This window comes from Pholis gunnellus (assembly GCF_910591455.1).
Source record: "Pholis gunnellus genome assembly, chromosome: 19".
NCBI classification, from domain to species: Eukaryota; Metazoa; Chordata; class Actinopteri; order Perciformes; family Pholidae; genus Pholis; species Pholis gunnellus.
The window spans coordinates 11,452,242-11,466,994 of NC_136546.1; the positions used below are offsets into that span (position 1 = coordinate 11,452,242).

General features: G+C 42.0%; 2 protein-coding genes across 2 annotated transcripts in view; both read right to left on the reverse strand.

Annotated features, from left to right (window-relative positions):
* Positions 1–447: 447 nt before the first annotated feature.
* efhc1 (EF-hand domain (C-terminal) containing 1) lies at positions 448–4,254 on the reverse strand. The gene is made up of 8 exons (XM_079180615.1): positions 4,161–4,254; positions 2,794–3,015; positions 2,384–2,671; positions 2,103–2,252; positions 1,638–1,827; positions 1,067–1,293; positions 678–794; positions 448–571 (listed from the first exon to the last, which is right to left on the reverse strand). The coding sequence occupies exons 1-8, from the start codon at positions 4,221–4,223 to the stop codon at positions 560–562; spliced, it is 1,269 nt and encodes a 422-aa protein (XP_079036741.1). The 5' UTR covers positions 4,224–4,254; the 3' UTR covers positions 448–559.
* A 1,400-nt stretch (positions 4,255–5,654) lies between these two features.
* Positions 5,655–14,753, reverse strand: part of eva1aa (eva-1 homolog A, regulator of programmed cell death a) — a gene marked incomplete at its 5' end in the record, with an annotated part of 66,592 nt that continues 57,493 nt past the window's right edge. The window contains 3 exons of the mRNA XM_079180000.1: positions 5,655–6,738; positions 7,686–7,874; positions 10,553–10,687. Of these exons, the coding sequence (XP_079036126.1) occupies positions 6,359–6,738; positions 7,686–7,874; positions 10,553–10,687 (704 nt within the window). The 3' untranslated portion in view covers positions 5,655–6,358. The remainder of the gene's footprint in view (positions 6,739–7,685; positions 7,875–10,552; positions 10,688–14,753) is intronic.

A 14,753-nucleotide genomic window follows, 5' to 3' on the forward strand; every position in this document is an offset into this window, starting at 1 on the left:
TGTCGTCAGCTGTGCACTGGAACCGAAGAGTAATAAAACAGTGGACACCGCTACGGACAACATTGACGCTGCTACCGGGGCTGTTCTAAATCAATACAAACTACAGATGACATCAAACAGCACTCTGCTATGAACGCATTAATTCAACGGGGAGATGTGTTTTGCGTTCTCCCCACTGGTTCTACCAACTCTCCCCTCTGGTAGGCTTCTCTTGGAAGTTCTGAGTCGGAATAACCAATTACTAGTGATTGATGGTCATTTTTTTTTTTCATGACACATGATTTGAATGAATATTTACTATTTACTTCACTCTTAAAACACCAGAACAAAGTATGATGACATGGCAACACATCACCTGTCGACTGTCGAATGTAAACGTGTGAGTGTGGAGGCAGACTGAGAACGGAAAGAGTAAGAGTGTAACAAAATGACAATTCTGTCTGATATCGGGCAATAGTTTATTAATTATGTTTCAGAAACTGCAAAGGCTTTCACTTGGTCTTGTGGAGTGAACTCTTGAGGCAATCCAGCCTTCTCTGACATCATGAAGATGGCTCTGCTACATAATCAACTGATAGAGAAAGGACATAAATTGTTGTATGCGTCACATCTTTTTTTTTTAAAGTGAAGATTCTAGAGGGCCGTGTTATTTGAAATGGCTGGTCTGATTTTTTTACCTCACTGGTCGAATGCTTATTTGCTTTCCGCGTACCCGGCTTCTGGCGTCTGAAGTCTTTAGCACATTCTTCTTGTGAGTCCTTAGGTGAACCAAAACCATTATAGGGAGGAGCCTCCTGTAGATAGATTCACAATAGAAACACAATACGTCATAGCAGCTACAGACACATAAAAGTACACAACAGCAAAACAAACACATATTCAATAAGAAGTTGAATATTTAGCTGGCCAATAAGTACAATAAATGTACAATAAATAAACATGTAAACATGGACAGACGACGGTAATGAAGGACAAAACATAATTATCTATAGCGACAAAAAGTCACATATCCTCAGGCAACAGAGATGATATAGTTTCAGATGAAGAATACATTTCCGGTTCTTACCGTCGTCTTCTCCTGAAGCAGGTCCGTTTGTTTTGGTACCTCGAAGGGTTTCATCTCCAGCTCAGGGTGATTCTTTTGGTAATACGCTTTAGTGAAGCCATCGCAGTCATACAGCAGGAAGTGACGGCTCAGCAGCTTTATCCTTTGTCCCAACTGGAAGTCTTTGGGGGAGTAGTACTCGTCTACCTCCGCTGCTGAAACATCCAGCACGCAGCTGGGAAAGATCTCTGGGTGGAAATATGAGTATTGTCATTAGTGGTAATTAGTTTAGAAATCTTTTTTACGTTGTCTCTTTTCAAAAAATACAATTGTGTTTTTTTTCTGTACTGAAAACAATATTTGACAACAAATATATATATATATATATATATATATAATCAAAACTCAATTACAGAGCAGTATGATGTAAATTGTGTTCATGTGAAGCTGTTTTTAAGATAAGAGACACTTTCTCGAGGCATTCACTCGTGATGACGTGACTGGATACAAAGAGACTCCTGAACCAAAGCACCGCGTCAGATCCAATTACATACAAAGCTGAAAGTGACAGAGACACGACGTTGCATTTTACCGGACGGTTTCCTTTTCTTGGGCAACTTCATTCTGCGCATCAGCACAGGGAAGGGTAATCGTCCGCAGTTGTGTCCGTAGACCTCATTGATCTGCACCGTGTCATCCACCAGGTAATACTGGATGGTAACAGGCCTGGTCTCCCCAAACAGATTATCCGTATCCTCCCACAGGGCAAAGAAATGCAGCACCTGACCAAGAAGAGGTTAAAAGCCTGAGTTAGAATTGGTAAGTCAAAATGCAAAATGTCACGGCACAAACACCTGGTTAACGATGCAAGATCACTTCAAAAGATCACTTATTTGAACAAATGTCAGTGGTTTAGTACAAAACTAATCTTGTGTTTTACTTTGCTTTTGTACATGATTTATTAAGGTTAAATTAACTTCAAATTGGCTTCACTATTACTGTAGATATAGGCTCAATCTTAAATAGAAGAAACGCAAACTTCACAAATTTCCTTTACCATACAATCCATGGTCAGAAACTGGTGCAAGCTGTCAAATCCAGAGGCTGTTGTGAAGGACGGCTGAGGGTTATTGCCACGTTTGCTGGAGGAATCCAGAGGCATTGGCTCAGGCTCGTTTAGAACAATGCCCTCACTTTCCATGAATTCCTAAATATGATGAATGAGACACAGTATATATATATATACATACGTGTACATATTTTTTTCTAAGACATGCATAGAAGACAACGAATATGCATAACACACTTCAAGAGCTTTCCTATAAGTGAATGTTGTACCTTTGTAAAAGAGTCGCACTGTGTGATGTGGTACTTGACCCCATACACCTCCAAGTCCATGCCAATATTGAGGTCTTTCCATTGGTAATGCTCGCCACGTTCATTCTTGGGCAGCCGCTGGCGTTTGAGCCGTTTCCCCTGCGATAATCCAGAATTCTCCACTAGGGGCTCAAAGATGGACATGCTGTCATCCTCGAGGTAGTAGTAAATGACCACGGGATGCACCCAGCACTCCACTTCAGAGGAATACTGGCAATGTTCCTGAAAGTATGCAGAGTAGCGCAGCACCTACAAGACAAGAGGGTGGTACAAAACCAACAAACAAGGAATTAATTGGATAGTTTATTGGACAGCAACAACAATCCAAATAAAAATGAATAAATAAATGATAAATAAAAACCTTATTGTACCTTTTTGTCAAGGGCCACGTGAGCCGGGATGAAGTCTTGGACTACGCTCTGGTCAAAGGAGTCATCAGTAATGTCTGGCGTCTCAATAGACAAACTACTGATCTGCTGCTGGATCAGCTGTTCAGATAAAAGAGGATCCTGTCCAATACCCACAGTGGGGCGAGGGGCCAGAGCGTAGCCTTTGCTATACTTCAGTGTCTGGGGACGATGGAAGGTTGACTTCTGCAGAGAAAGACATTAAGGGTCCCATGTTGTAAAAATTCTTTGGTCTTTTTTTATTAAAAAGCAGGTGCTATGTAAATACTGTGAATAAATACATATACGTATAGAGGTAGAGAGAGAGAGAGAGAGAGAGAGAGAGAGAGAGAGAGAGAGAGAGAGAGAGAGAGAGAGAGAGACTAATTGCCGATCATTGATGATATTGTTGTTTTATTATAGCAGCTGGTCTCCAGACTCAATTCTTTTGCCACCGCCCCAAAAATAATTTCAACCACTTGAAGTCTCTAAATCATCAACAATTCTAAATGTTATCCTTTTACTTTACTTATAGTGTTTTTGTTCCCTCATAAAAACACACATTTCAAATAAGGAAATAAAAGATTGTGTTTTTTATCGATTAAAACAAACCATGTCATTAGTATAGTTTTAGCTAATGATGTATTACAAGCTGCTCAGAGGTTTTGTAAACAGGTCATAATTCCCTTTTTACGAGATCACATGTGAACACATCATGATAACGTTATAGTTCACCTTCTGAACAGAGCCTGAACGCATCATAATGTAACCGAACGGAACCTTTGTTATCCTCTTGTCAATGTAAACACGGATTAGTTGGTTACAATGTAACATTATCAGAGATCGACTAGAACATCACACATGTCGATGTCCCGAGCACACATTTCACCGAACGTTGACGTCAATAAAACTATATTTGATTGTCATTAAACTAAATTAGAATAGGTTGTATGGGTTCTCATCATTCTAAACAGTACAATGCATCTTATCCATATTTACATTTGTCTGCATTCCTTCAGCCAAGCTGCCTGAAAGTGTTTTGTTGTTTTTGCCATGGCAACAAGTGCCAACAGATGTTAGCCTATATTAGCTTAGTCTAAGTTAAACGACTGGTCATAATATTACATTCTTTATTTTTTGTACTAAATGAATAACCACTACCAACAGTCATACTCTCATAAGACCTTAATGCATTGTTACATGTTGTCAAATAAAGGCTTAAAGCCGTTAGTGAAACGAAAGAGCGCCAAGCTAAGCAATTTAACAACATTTTCAATTAAGCTATCCTAACGAACCTATAACCTAGTACTGTGTTTAACTTGTATCGTTACTAGCTAATGTTACAGTCTTACCGTTACATCCGGAAAGGTAAATCCTGGTATAAACGGTAGTCCGTGGCTCCTGGTCCAAGACATTGTTTCACTTTGCTCACCTCCTCAGGATGTGAACCAGGATGAACGTGTGAATCTGATAGTTTGGTCTTGTTTGTGTCGTGTCCGTGGAAACGGCACGACAGCAACAATTTCAAATAAATAAAATATTTTATTTATTTATCAGAAAATCATTGGCAATAGCTATAAATAACTCATCCAAAAAAGGGGCGACTTCAAACTTAATTTACACAAAATGAAGATCTCCAAATGTACCACCAGGGGGCGATCCACACCAATACATCTCACTGACCCACAGGTGATCCATCATGAGCTCACGTCTGCCATGTTCATGGTGACTTTATTGTACAGCGTGTTTGTTATTATGAGCAAATCATTATTTCCAAGGTCCACAGTACAGAGCGAGTATGGTGCTGGACTTTAATGGTAGCATTGTGCACATTTAAGGTCACATTTAAAAAAAAAAATCAAAACATAGTTTCAGAAGAAAATGTGCAACATTAAACAAAACAGTGGGCGTGTTATTTTGAACACAGTTTATTCCAAGCACAGGGGTCAAGTTTTGGTCTCACTTTACCAGCTATCAGCACATTTGAACCCCATTCAAATTGAAGCACAATACCTGTTTTTAATAAAAAATGATATAGAGTGGCTGTCTTTTTGTGGATGACCCTAATATGTCCTGTGTACTCTCAATTAAACTCTCAGTCAGGAAAACACCCAAGCTTTTATGAAAACTATAATTATTTCCACGCTTGAATCCAAGGCAGCACAAACAGAGCTGGATTTACAATAGCTTATTTTAATAAACTGGCAACATGATTTTAGAGACGCAGGTTGCATGTCCACTGTGAACCTTTTTTCAGTGCTGGTTCCTTCTCCAGATGGCCACGAGCAGCGATTACCCCGAGCATCTGATTTAGCACTGGTATCTTAGAAATAAGGGCACGGTTGACACAAGACCTGAAATTTTGCAAGGACCAGAAAAGTATTTCTTGCAAATTCACTGGTACAAAATTGGCATATTCTGGTTACGTACATTTACATCTGGGGAGAGCAGCAAGTGCATAGCGTGTCAGTGGCAGATTTGAAACATGCTCTACTTCAGCAAAGCAACAGTAAAATAAATTTGGGATGTCCAATCAATAAATCATTTGACAAGTTGTTGGTTTATACACTCTGACTTAATAGCTAGAAAAGGCACTGCACTGTGAATTAAACATACTGTATCAAAAATAAGGTTAAATCACTAAACCTCTTTGAGGCTCAATATATATGATATTTCTAATTCTTTTCTTTAAATGCTGACATTAGCTGTTTAAATGGGCTGATCCCCTTCTTAGGAAGCAAATACATCAACCAAACACAAACACTAGGATTGCATCCCTGAGGTGCCAGACAACCTTCGCCAAGTATAAAAAAAATCTCATGATAAACCATACTGGAGAACAAAAAATACACAACATCAATAAACTATTAAATATTATAAAATAGATTTCATATGGGTTGAGATGAATTCCCCAAAAATATATTTTGGTTTTATAAAGTTCAAAAGGCAGCGGTGGTTATTCACTGTGGAAAGATTGTCTTACGTTATCCCATAGTACCCTTCTTTCTGCTTTCTGCTGCCCCTCTGTAAAGTCCCCACTTAAATACTGGAGGGTGCCGAGCATAAAGCTCCAAGTGTCACAGTCTTTTGCAGGTGACTGACGTTCTGTATGAAGCAGACCCGTCCGAGGCCTCGGCCCTTCAGTCATTGTGTCGTTTCTACAGGCCCGTGTGTGTCTTAAGGCAGCTAACCCATAAATCCCCACTTCAAAAGGGCCCGCCGAGGTCAGGGGCAAGGCAGTGTAGCCCCCTCACCTCCGGCTTCCGGCAGAAAGGGGGTGAGCTTACCATGCAGAGTGGGAGCTTATTCTCTTACTGAATGGGGTACACAGCGTATGATACCCAGAGGAATATGCAAACCAGCAGAGGGAAAATAACTTTCTTCCCAAGTCTGCAATACCCTCAACTGTTCTCACCAGTGTGAGTCCACAGTTTGCATGCTTGCTTATAAAGCTTCACGAGGGCCATGTCTCTTTCCCCATCCGACCCAAGTGCGTCCTAAATGTTGTTTAAGTCAAGTAAGCTTTCTACAAAATTCCCCTCAGCAGTCCTCAGTAATACCTATTGAGGCTCCGTGTCCCGGGGATGTCAGGTTGCCCGTTCATCCAGATCTCTCGGATGATTCGCTCCCGCTCCTCGAGCCTCTGCGCTCTCTCCAGCTCTTCCGCCGACGTGAATACGTTCATGTTGAGCGTGCGTTCGAATCGCCGGTGCCGCCGCGCCGACAGGTCCGAGGTGGTGTCCCAGTCCGAGTCTGAGTCGCTGGAATCGGAGGAAGAGTCGGCGGGGCGCGCTCGTTTCTTGGCAGGAGGCCGCTGACGGGACTGGCAGTCGGTGCGACAGGAGATCTGGACCACCAGGGCGAAGAGTGTGAGGAAGAGGCCCAAACACACGCCACAGACGAAGAAGAGCGCGGCCCTCTCTGGGTGGTCTGGGGGGGGGGGGGAGAAAGACAAGAAGCTAGTTGATTTCTTTCAGAAAATATGTCAAACACTCAATAGGATCTTTGTGACTGACCTGTTCAGCCTGCTCTGTTACGACATATTTCACCTGACGTCTCCCTCACTGTAATGAACACTGGCTGCAGACTTGGTTGGGTGTCACACAGATTCTGCTAACCTCGCTATGTACTGCACTTCTCCTTCCACTCATCTTCAGAAATGTATTTTCACATGCTGTTAATGTTGGTTAATGTGTCCCGCCCCCTCAGGCTCCAGGTGGACATTTTCTCTCTGCTACAGTACTCAGATCTTTGTTAAGGAATGAATCCACACAGCTTCTGGTTCAAACGAATGGTATTTTCAGGCTTGATTACTGTAAGTGCTCTTTGCTTCCATGCATGCTCATAGACCCCTACAGCCCTTCCAGATTGGAGTAGTCTTGTTTGCCTTCAACCTAAAACTATCATGTGTTACAGTCCTCGCTGACATTCAATTCACTGGCAGCATCCAGCATTTTTAAGAAGTATAAAGCTGAGTAAGCTGATCTTGCACCGGATCAACTTCCATTACACATTACAGTTAATGTGTAATGGAAGTTTATTTGACTGCATGATTTAAGCATTTCACTATGTTATAAACTGTTTATTTGAGGTCATAAAACAAGAACATTTACCACATTTACATACCTTTCAGTACCAAGAAAAAGGAGACACACAACACAAAAGATGGCGTGCCACACACATGTACCACACATACAACTACACACTCAAATACTTGAATCTTAAGATCCAGCTCTGTTCTCGACTAACAATGACCCCTGTGGTGGAATTTCATCTTTTCCGTTAGAAGTGAATAGAGGTCCGGTTAAGGTCTCTTACTTTCCAGCATATTTAGGCTACTCATGTGATCACACTCGATGATAGGAATCTTCCCCTACCTGATATGTAAGTGTAGGCCGCCAGTGCGTTGCTGATGAGGGCCATGTTGGCGCTAGAGGTGGAGTTGATGATGGGATTCATGCCCGGGGGCCGCAGTGGACTTTCTCCTCCACCTCCTCCTGCTGCTCCTGCTTCTGCTTCTGAAAACTTCTCCTCGTTGGGGTTAGTCTCCCGAATCTTCTTCCTATCTGCAAAAGCAGAAAAGTTTCAGTTTAACAACACAAAGCAGATTCTAAGAGGGTAATTCATTTAGCCTTTGAATTCTTTATTTAGACACAGATGTTTGTGAAACGTTTCCTTTGTACATGACTACACTCTGAGATCAAGGAGTATGGAGTGTGCGCAGTCAGATTATGACGCCACTGGTGAGCTCAGTTACAGTAAAGTCAGAGTGTATTGTCTCGGGGGTATTGTGACTACAGCGTTCAGATCACTGAGTCATCCGCAGTCTCACAGCAATTTTCGATTTGAGTTGGTACGCTTCTGTAAAAAAAGATGAATGACGCATAAACACGCACATGTGCTCACAGAGACTGGTGTGATTCAGAAGATAACACAACATCCGCTTCTGTCAAACTCATTCTGACTCATGTCATTAAGGGAACAGACGACCACATGGGAAAAGTTTGCACTTTGGCAACATTTCAAGCGCTTCCCCAAAATCTCAGAAAACAATCTATTTATAGATGAGAACAACTGTTTTCCTCCTCTGGATTTCCATCACAGTGGGACTTCTTTCTGTGTTTACACGCTGGCTAGTGTGGTGTGTGCAAAAGTCGAGGAATTGAGATCAGCAGAGTGGTTTGATCACACAGATTTAAACACATTTTTCTTGGCGTAGTCGCATACAGTTAACCTGAAGAAGTGTTTAAGTTGGATCTGTAACTCCTGTAACTTTAGCTCCATGAATAAGCAATGCCTCACTGAAAGAAACAACCCTTTACCTAAGGCAGCCAAAATGAACAGACGCGTTCCCCTCAACGACCTAAGCCGTAACTCTGTGTGCATATTCACATGCTTTATTTTTTTGTTACTGTAGGTGAGCTTGCTTTGGTGAACTGTCACACACACCAATGACCTCTAATTGCAGAGTGTCTTTGGTGTGTCAGGCTCTGTTTATCTGATAAATGCAGTTTAGACGGGAATTGCTCACTGAGGAGGTAAATGTTTTCACATCGGCTAACATTCAACCAACAGACCACAAATAACACACATAAAAATAGGAAAATTGTCAATAGAAAACACTAGCAGTGCTAGAAAAAACGGAATATATAATGATGAAATACTTGTATCATGATGTCTTCAGGTGAAATCATTATTAATAATACATTCATTTATTTCAAAAACTAACAATTCAATGACATTTTTACAATTATAAATCCTTGAACCAAACATGATGTGCCTCAATCAGAGTGATATACAGTATTTCGTGTTTTCAGCATCAGCAACAGATGTGTGTTAAGATCAGACACAAGAGGGACCGGGTAGTTAGGACCGGTTGCAACTGGCATCATCGCAGAAGGGACAAAAAAAATACAGGACTGAAAGAAAATTCCAGTAAAAAGAAAACACCACAGTGGCCAAATGATCTCTGGGAATTGCAGTGTAGAAACACCACATGGCAACGAGCAGACCAAATATGGAGACAATAAAACCTGTGGTTTACAACTTTAACCTATTTTACCTTTCTAACGGGTGGGTTTATTTCTACGACATGGTCCTGTCCTGCCAAGTGGTGTTCGAATTCACAAGGTATTTTAAATTCTAGACAAGATCCTAAAGTTTCCAAAGACACAAATAAGTCAGGCTTAAAATACAGGCAACTAGAACATTTGATATGATGACGCTACCATGACAAAGATGGCTTGAATAATTCACCCGATGTAAGCCTCACAGAGCGATATCAAACTGTTGTCATAAAAACAACCAGCAACCTAAACACATATAATGGAGAAACACATGAGAGTTAAGTAAAAAGAGAAATGAAGAATTTAAGTTTTATGACTTCTGGGCAAGAAAGTGTATTGGCCAAAATGTCGACCTATTCCTTTAAGAAATATGTTGTGGAAATGGTGATCCAGCTGTTTTGTATACTGACAACATGTCGGTCAAGCAGAAAGATCAAATCTGTCCAGTTGAAAATAAACAAAGAGAAATGAGACGATCAGGATACCTATATTTACAGTTTAATGTTTCGTGTTCCGCCTTCATATGTTGCATCCCCTATCGGTGCTTCAGGGATGGAAACAGGTTTTTCTAGATGAGCTTTAATAAGTGCAGTTTTTGAAGAACGGTGCAAAGGAAGGGAAGCCATTCATGCGTCAGGAACTGCCGGCACCACAACACACATGTCGTGTCCGCTCCCTCTCTTAGCTCCTCATTCATCTGTCTATCCTCCTAATCAGTACAGTGCCGGTAGCCGAGCAGAGTAATTAGTGTGCTGGACGCAGGCCACCATCCCTCATGAATAAAGCTTTGTTCAAGTTTCCTTCCTCGCTGGCGTCTCTTTTTTTTCCCCCTCTTTCATTTCATTGTCTTCTCCCTCTTTCTCTCTATGGGAGTTAGATAGTACAGCAGACTGATTTATATAGTGGTCACATCATTGGCTCTTGGAAAGCAGTATATTTTTAAGACCAATGATCATAAATGGTCCAAACTGATGGCTCTGGTTGGATACATATGGAAACATTTGAACCCGTGTGACTTTAAATATACATACATATATGCCCTCACTTGAGACCTGAAATACTGTTTCTTTTGATGCCTGGGAGGCCTTGGGACTGTTTAGTGTTAACTGCTCTCCATGGGAGGCCGCGAGTGTGTGCGAGAGTGAAATGAGAGCGTATGTGTTCCTCACTTTGCTCACCTGGAACAGCGTCAGGGCTTTTGACTGAGCTCCCCTCCGGAGGGCTGTCTCCCACTATGTTGGGGTCATGGGCGCTGGGTGGAGGGGAGTACACCGGCGTTCTGGGTCCGTGCTCCTGCAGCGACTTCTTTGGGACTTCAAAGAGAAGGATAGGTGGAGCAAAGGAGGGGAGTTTGGGGACAAGGGAATCAAAGAAACACACAACGAGGATAGTTAGGTGATTTGTAAAGGACAGGTATAGCAGTCATTTCTATTGCATAGCGCTAGACAAAGATGATTAACCAATATTATCTGCTTGTATTTACTTATCTTAGATGTATCAGTACAAGCAGTTAAGTCTGTAAATATTAAAAATATTTCATTGGCTGTATATTGTGAATGGAGGCGTAAGGAGCTATGAATGAGACGGGCCTGATGGACGTGATTCACACACACTCCTGCTGACCTTGCACTCTGATTTCCCGAAAGTTATTCTGGACCAAGAGTCAATCAAAGTGCAGGAAGAAGCGGAGCAACCTCACAAAGGTCCCTCCACTGGACACTACTTGTGGCCTGGATACATTGTAAGGTTGTTTATAAATGCAAGCTATGATGAAAAGACTTTATACATTGTCCGTTGTTCAACTAACCATTCACGCCTTGGCTCTATTGCATCTTCCAGAATTTGTTTTCTGTGGCCTTTTGGTACCAAAGAGAGGAACTTGAGGCAGTTGTGGTTTGTGCAAATGTTAATACTGCAATTTAAGTGTATGGCAAGTGCACAGCAGTATTATAAAAGTTTTAATTCCCCATTTGATTGCCATATTGCTGCGTAAATGGGAGTCCTTCACTCACACATGTAAGAATCACAGCTGCGTCTATATAGTGCCAACACTGCATGATCTAACTGCGTTGAGTAATGTGTTCCTTAAACCACTGACTTAATAAAGTTGCGAACATTCTCTTTCACTGTGGTGCAGCCAATGATAACAGCAATTGCCTTACAAAGACACAACATAGTACTGTACTCTCAAATTCATTTTGCCGTGCATGCACCATATTGTACAATACAGAGAAAGCTTTATGGAGCAATGCACACGTGAGAGGAGGACGTTTTTTAATCCTATCTGAGAGCTCATCACCAAAGCTGGTTTGTTGAAACGCACAGACTTCAAATCGCTGGTGAATCTGGTTCCAGCCTTTGCTTTCCTAGCTCCTATCAGCGAAATAGCAGGAGATTGATGCCGGAGTATGTTTTAATCTGCTTAGATGGGCTCACCATACTGCATCAGGAGAATTCATATGGTGTTAGGTGAGTTGCCAGCTGTAGAAAGGTATACTCTTACATTTAAATGCCTTTCTGTAATTGCATCATCTCATGTGGCAAACCACACCAATCTGTTGCCTAAATAGGTTAAAAACACAAGAATTTGAAACCTCATTTTATTCAGATCTGGTTGGCAGAAACTAAATAAACAAAGCTGCTCCATATGTGGAAGTGAAGAACTGGAAGAAATGGGATTGGGCCCGGCAGCTTCCCCTGTCCTTCCTCATCAGTCTGACACACTAATCATGGGTCTTAAAACTCCCCCACTGCCACGCTGCCACCATCCCCACACCACGCCCTGATTACAGCCTTCTGATTGGCCCTAATTGGCTGCACATGTGGCCCAGGGTCACAGCTGAGAAACGCCATGATGCGCCGCACACTTTTTCACAATTAAGGGACATATAATTGAGATACGCAAGCTCATGAACACTCAAGGCCACCTGATACATGCACGCGCATGCATTGTATACACACAGTCCAACACACTTATTCAACATTTTACATATCTATCCCTCTAAACAGCCATTTCCCATGTTTTCTTTGGGCTTACTTTGTTGGCAGAAGCTGGTACATTATAGTGAATTGACTGCTGCTTGTCTAAAAATAATTGTTAAAAAGCTAAAACCCCTCGAAGCAAACGGCCGCAAACCACACTTAAGGAGCCAAGCAGTAAAATCTGAAACAGTAAAAGAGAGAAAGAGGAGTGCAAGGGAGAGAAACCGAGGACATAAATCACACTCTACAGCCTGCATTATAATGACATGGTCACATAAACGCATGGCAAATGAGATCTCAATATAACTCGACTAAACGGGAGCGCTGCCAGCGCTGTACCTCTCAGGGCCCTGGACCTCCACGGGGAGCGAAGATACGAGGCGGGAAAGAGTGCCCGTAACAATGGGCCGTGTTTACACTGGCAGAGCCCAGCTTTCTTTTCACTGGGCTCTGCAGGCTAGAGCGTGTGTGTGTGTGTGTGTGTGTGTGTGCATGTCTGTATGTGTATATGTTTGTGGGCCATGTGCTGACCGATGCAGAACCCAGTTGGGACAAAGCCCTGTACGCCAGAGGGGTATAATGAAATATTAAACAACGCTAAATCCGAGTTGAGATCAGACCTGGGTCAATGTTTTAGGGCATTCTTTAATGCTTGGTCTGCTTTAGCTCGGTGGGATTTTGGCCTGAATAAAGACAGCCACTATGACCTTTCTGTGAGCTTAAGTCTCAATGTGGTGGCACTCATCTAAATCATTCTCGGCGCAACTGATCGAGATGTACTGTACATTCATAAAAGACAAAGGAGAGAAGAGGAGAGTGTGTGAGGAACTGTAAAATAGGGCGTACAACACACACTTTACGACAGGAGATGGCATACGTAGAGATATAGAGAGTTTTGTTCCAAATCAAATTAAAAATATATCACACTGTGGGTAATACGTTTCTCCTAAAGGGATATATAGCATTTCTTTTTTTTTTTAAATGGGCATTGAAACAATGTGCTGGCATATGTGGGCATGTGTCTGAGCAAAAACGTCTGGTTCCAATCAGCACACAGCCAGAGCCTACTTAATCTACAACATTAAAGTGCTGTCGGAGACCCAACATTCACTTGATACACACACACACACACACACACACACACACACACACACACACACACACACACACACACACACACACACACACACACACACACACACACACACACACACACACACACACACACACACACAAAGCCAATGCCTCGAGAATTCAAATCACTGTTTATAGACACACTTAGACTCACAACATTTATTCTGTTCTAGCTCTTTCCCCCGTCTCCCACTCAGACACCAGACAGACAGGCATGCAGACATCTGCAAGCTCACATTCACAAGCCCATCGATCCACACACACACACACACAACAATTTTTTTACCGAGCTAATGGCATTCCTGCAGAACAACATGCAAGGTGAATAGGGCAGAAGCTGTAGGTGTTGAGATTTCATTCTTCTTCTCTCTTCTTCTTGAACACTCTTGATGGATTGTATATTGTATATGTAGATACAATCGTGTATTGCTTAGATGTGGATGGCACAGTATATGGACGTGAACGTGTGAGTGGCACAGAGATATACAAACCTCCCCGACCTGAGCCGAGCTGAGGCGTTACCGTCATGTTTACCTTCCCGCAAATGAATGCACTACCCCGACCTCACACTGCGAAAATGAATGGCTGCATGTCTAATTGCATGCGTGCCATAGGACATGATTAACACACTCATTCTCGTCTCGTCTATGCAAAGTAGACTTTGTAATGTGGACTCTATCAAGGGACTGGTGGTCTGGGCTGTGGGTTTTTTTTCTGGTTCTGCTCCATTTTTATGTTAGTGTGGGCATCTAACCTTCTCTACTACTTTATTAGCTTTTGTTGCGAGTGTGTGTGTGTGTGTCTGCTAGAGAGTTACAACATACACTGGGACTGTGGTAACCTTAAAAGGAGGCTTAAAGGAGCATACCAGTGGTTTTGAGAGTTTTATCCCATTAACTATAAACTAATCTGATTGACATGACAGTCGACAATTTCCCAAAACATGCCATACGTTTTATATTGGATGATATTTTAACATACTTGTCTCGTAAATTTCAAGAGGTCAAATTTATAAAATCATCAAGTTGTCTTTTAAAATCTATAGACAAACAATGACTATAAGTTGGGAATGTTACCAGTAAGCAAACCGCCTTTAATGTGTCCTTTAGCAAGACGCCTAATCCACCCCATAAGCACTTCTGGAGGCCGTCTAAGGCCACTCGTGGAAAACTGTCTATGCTAGGAAGTTCCCTTCAGTGATTTTTGTAACTACGAGGCAGGCGCAGCTCGGAGAACCTTTACAGAAAGTTATGAGAACCAAGT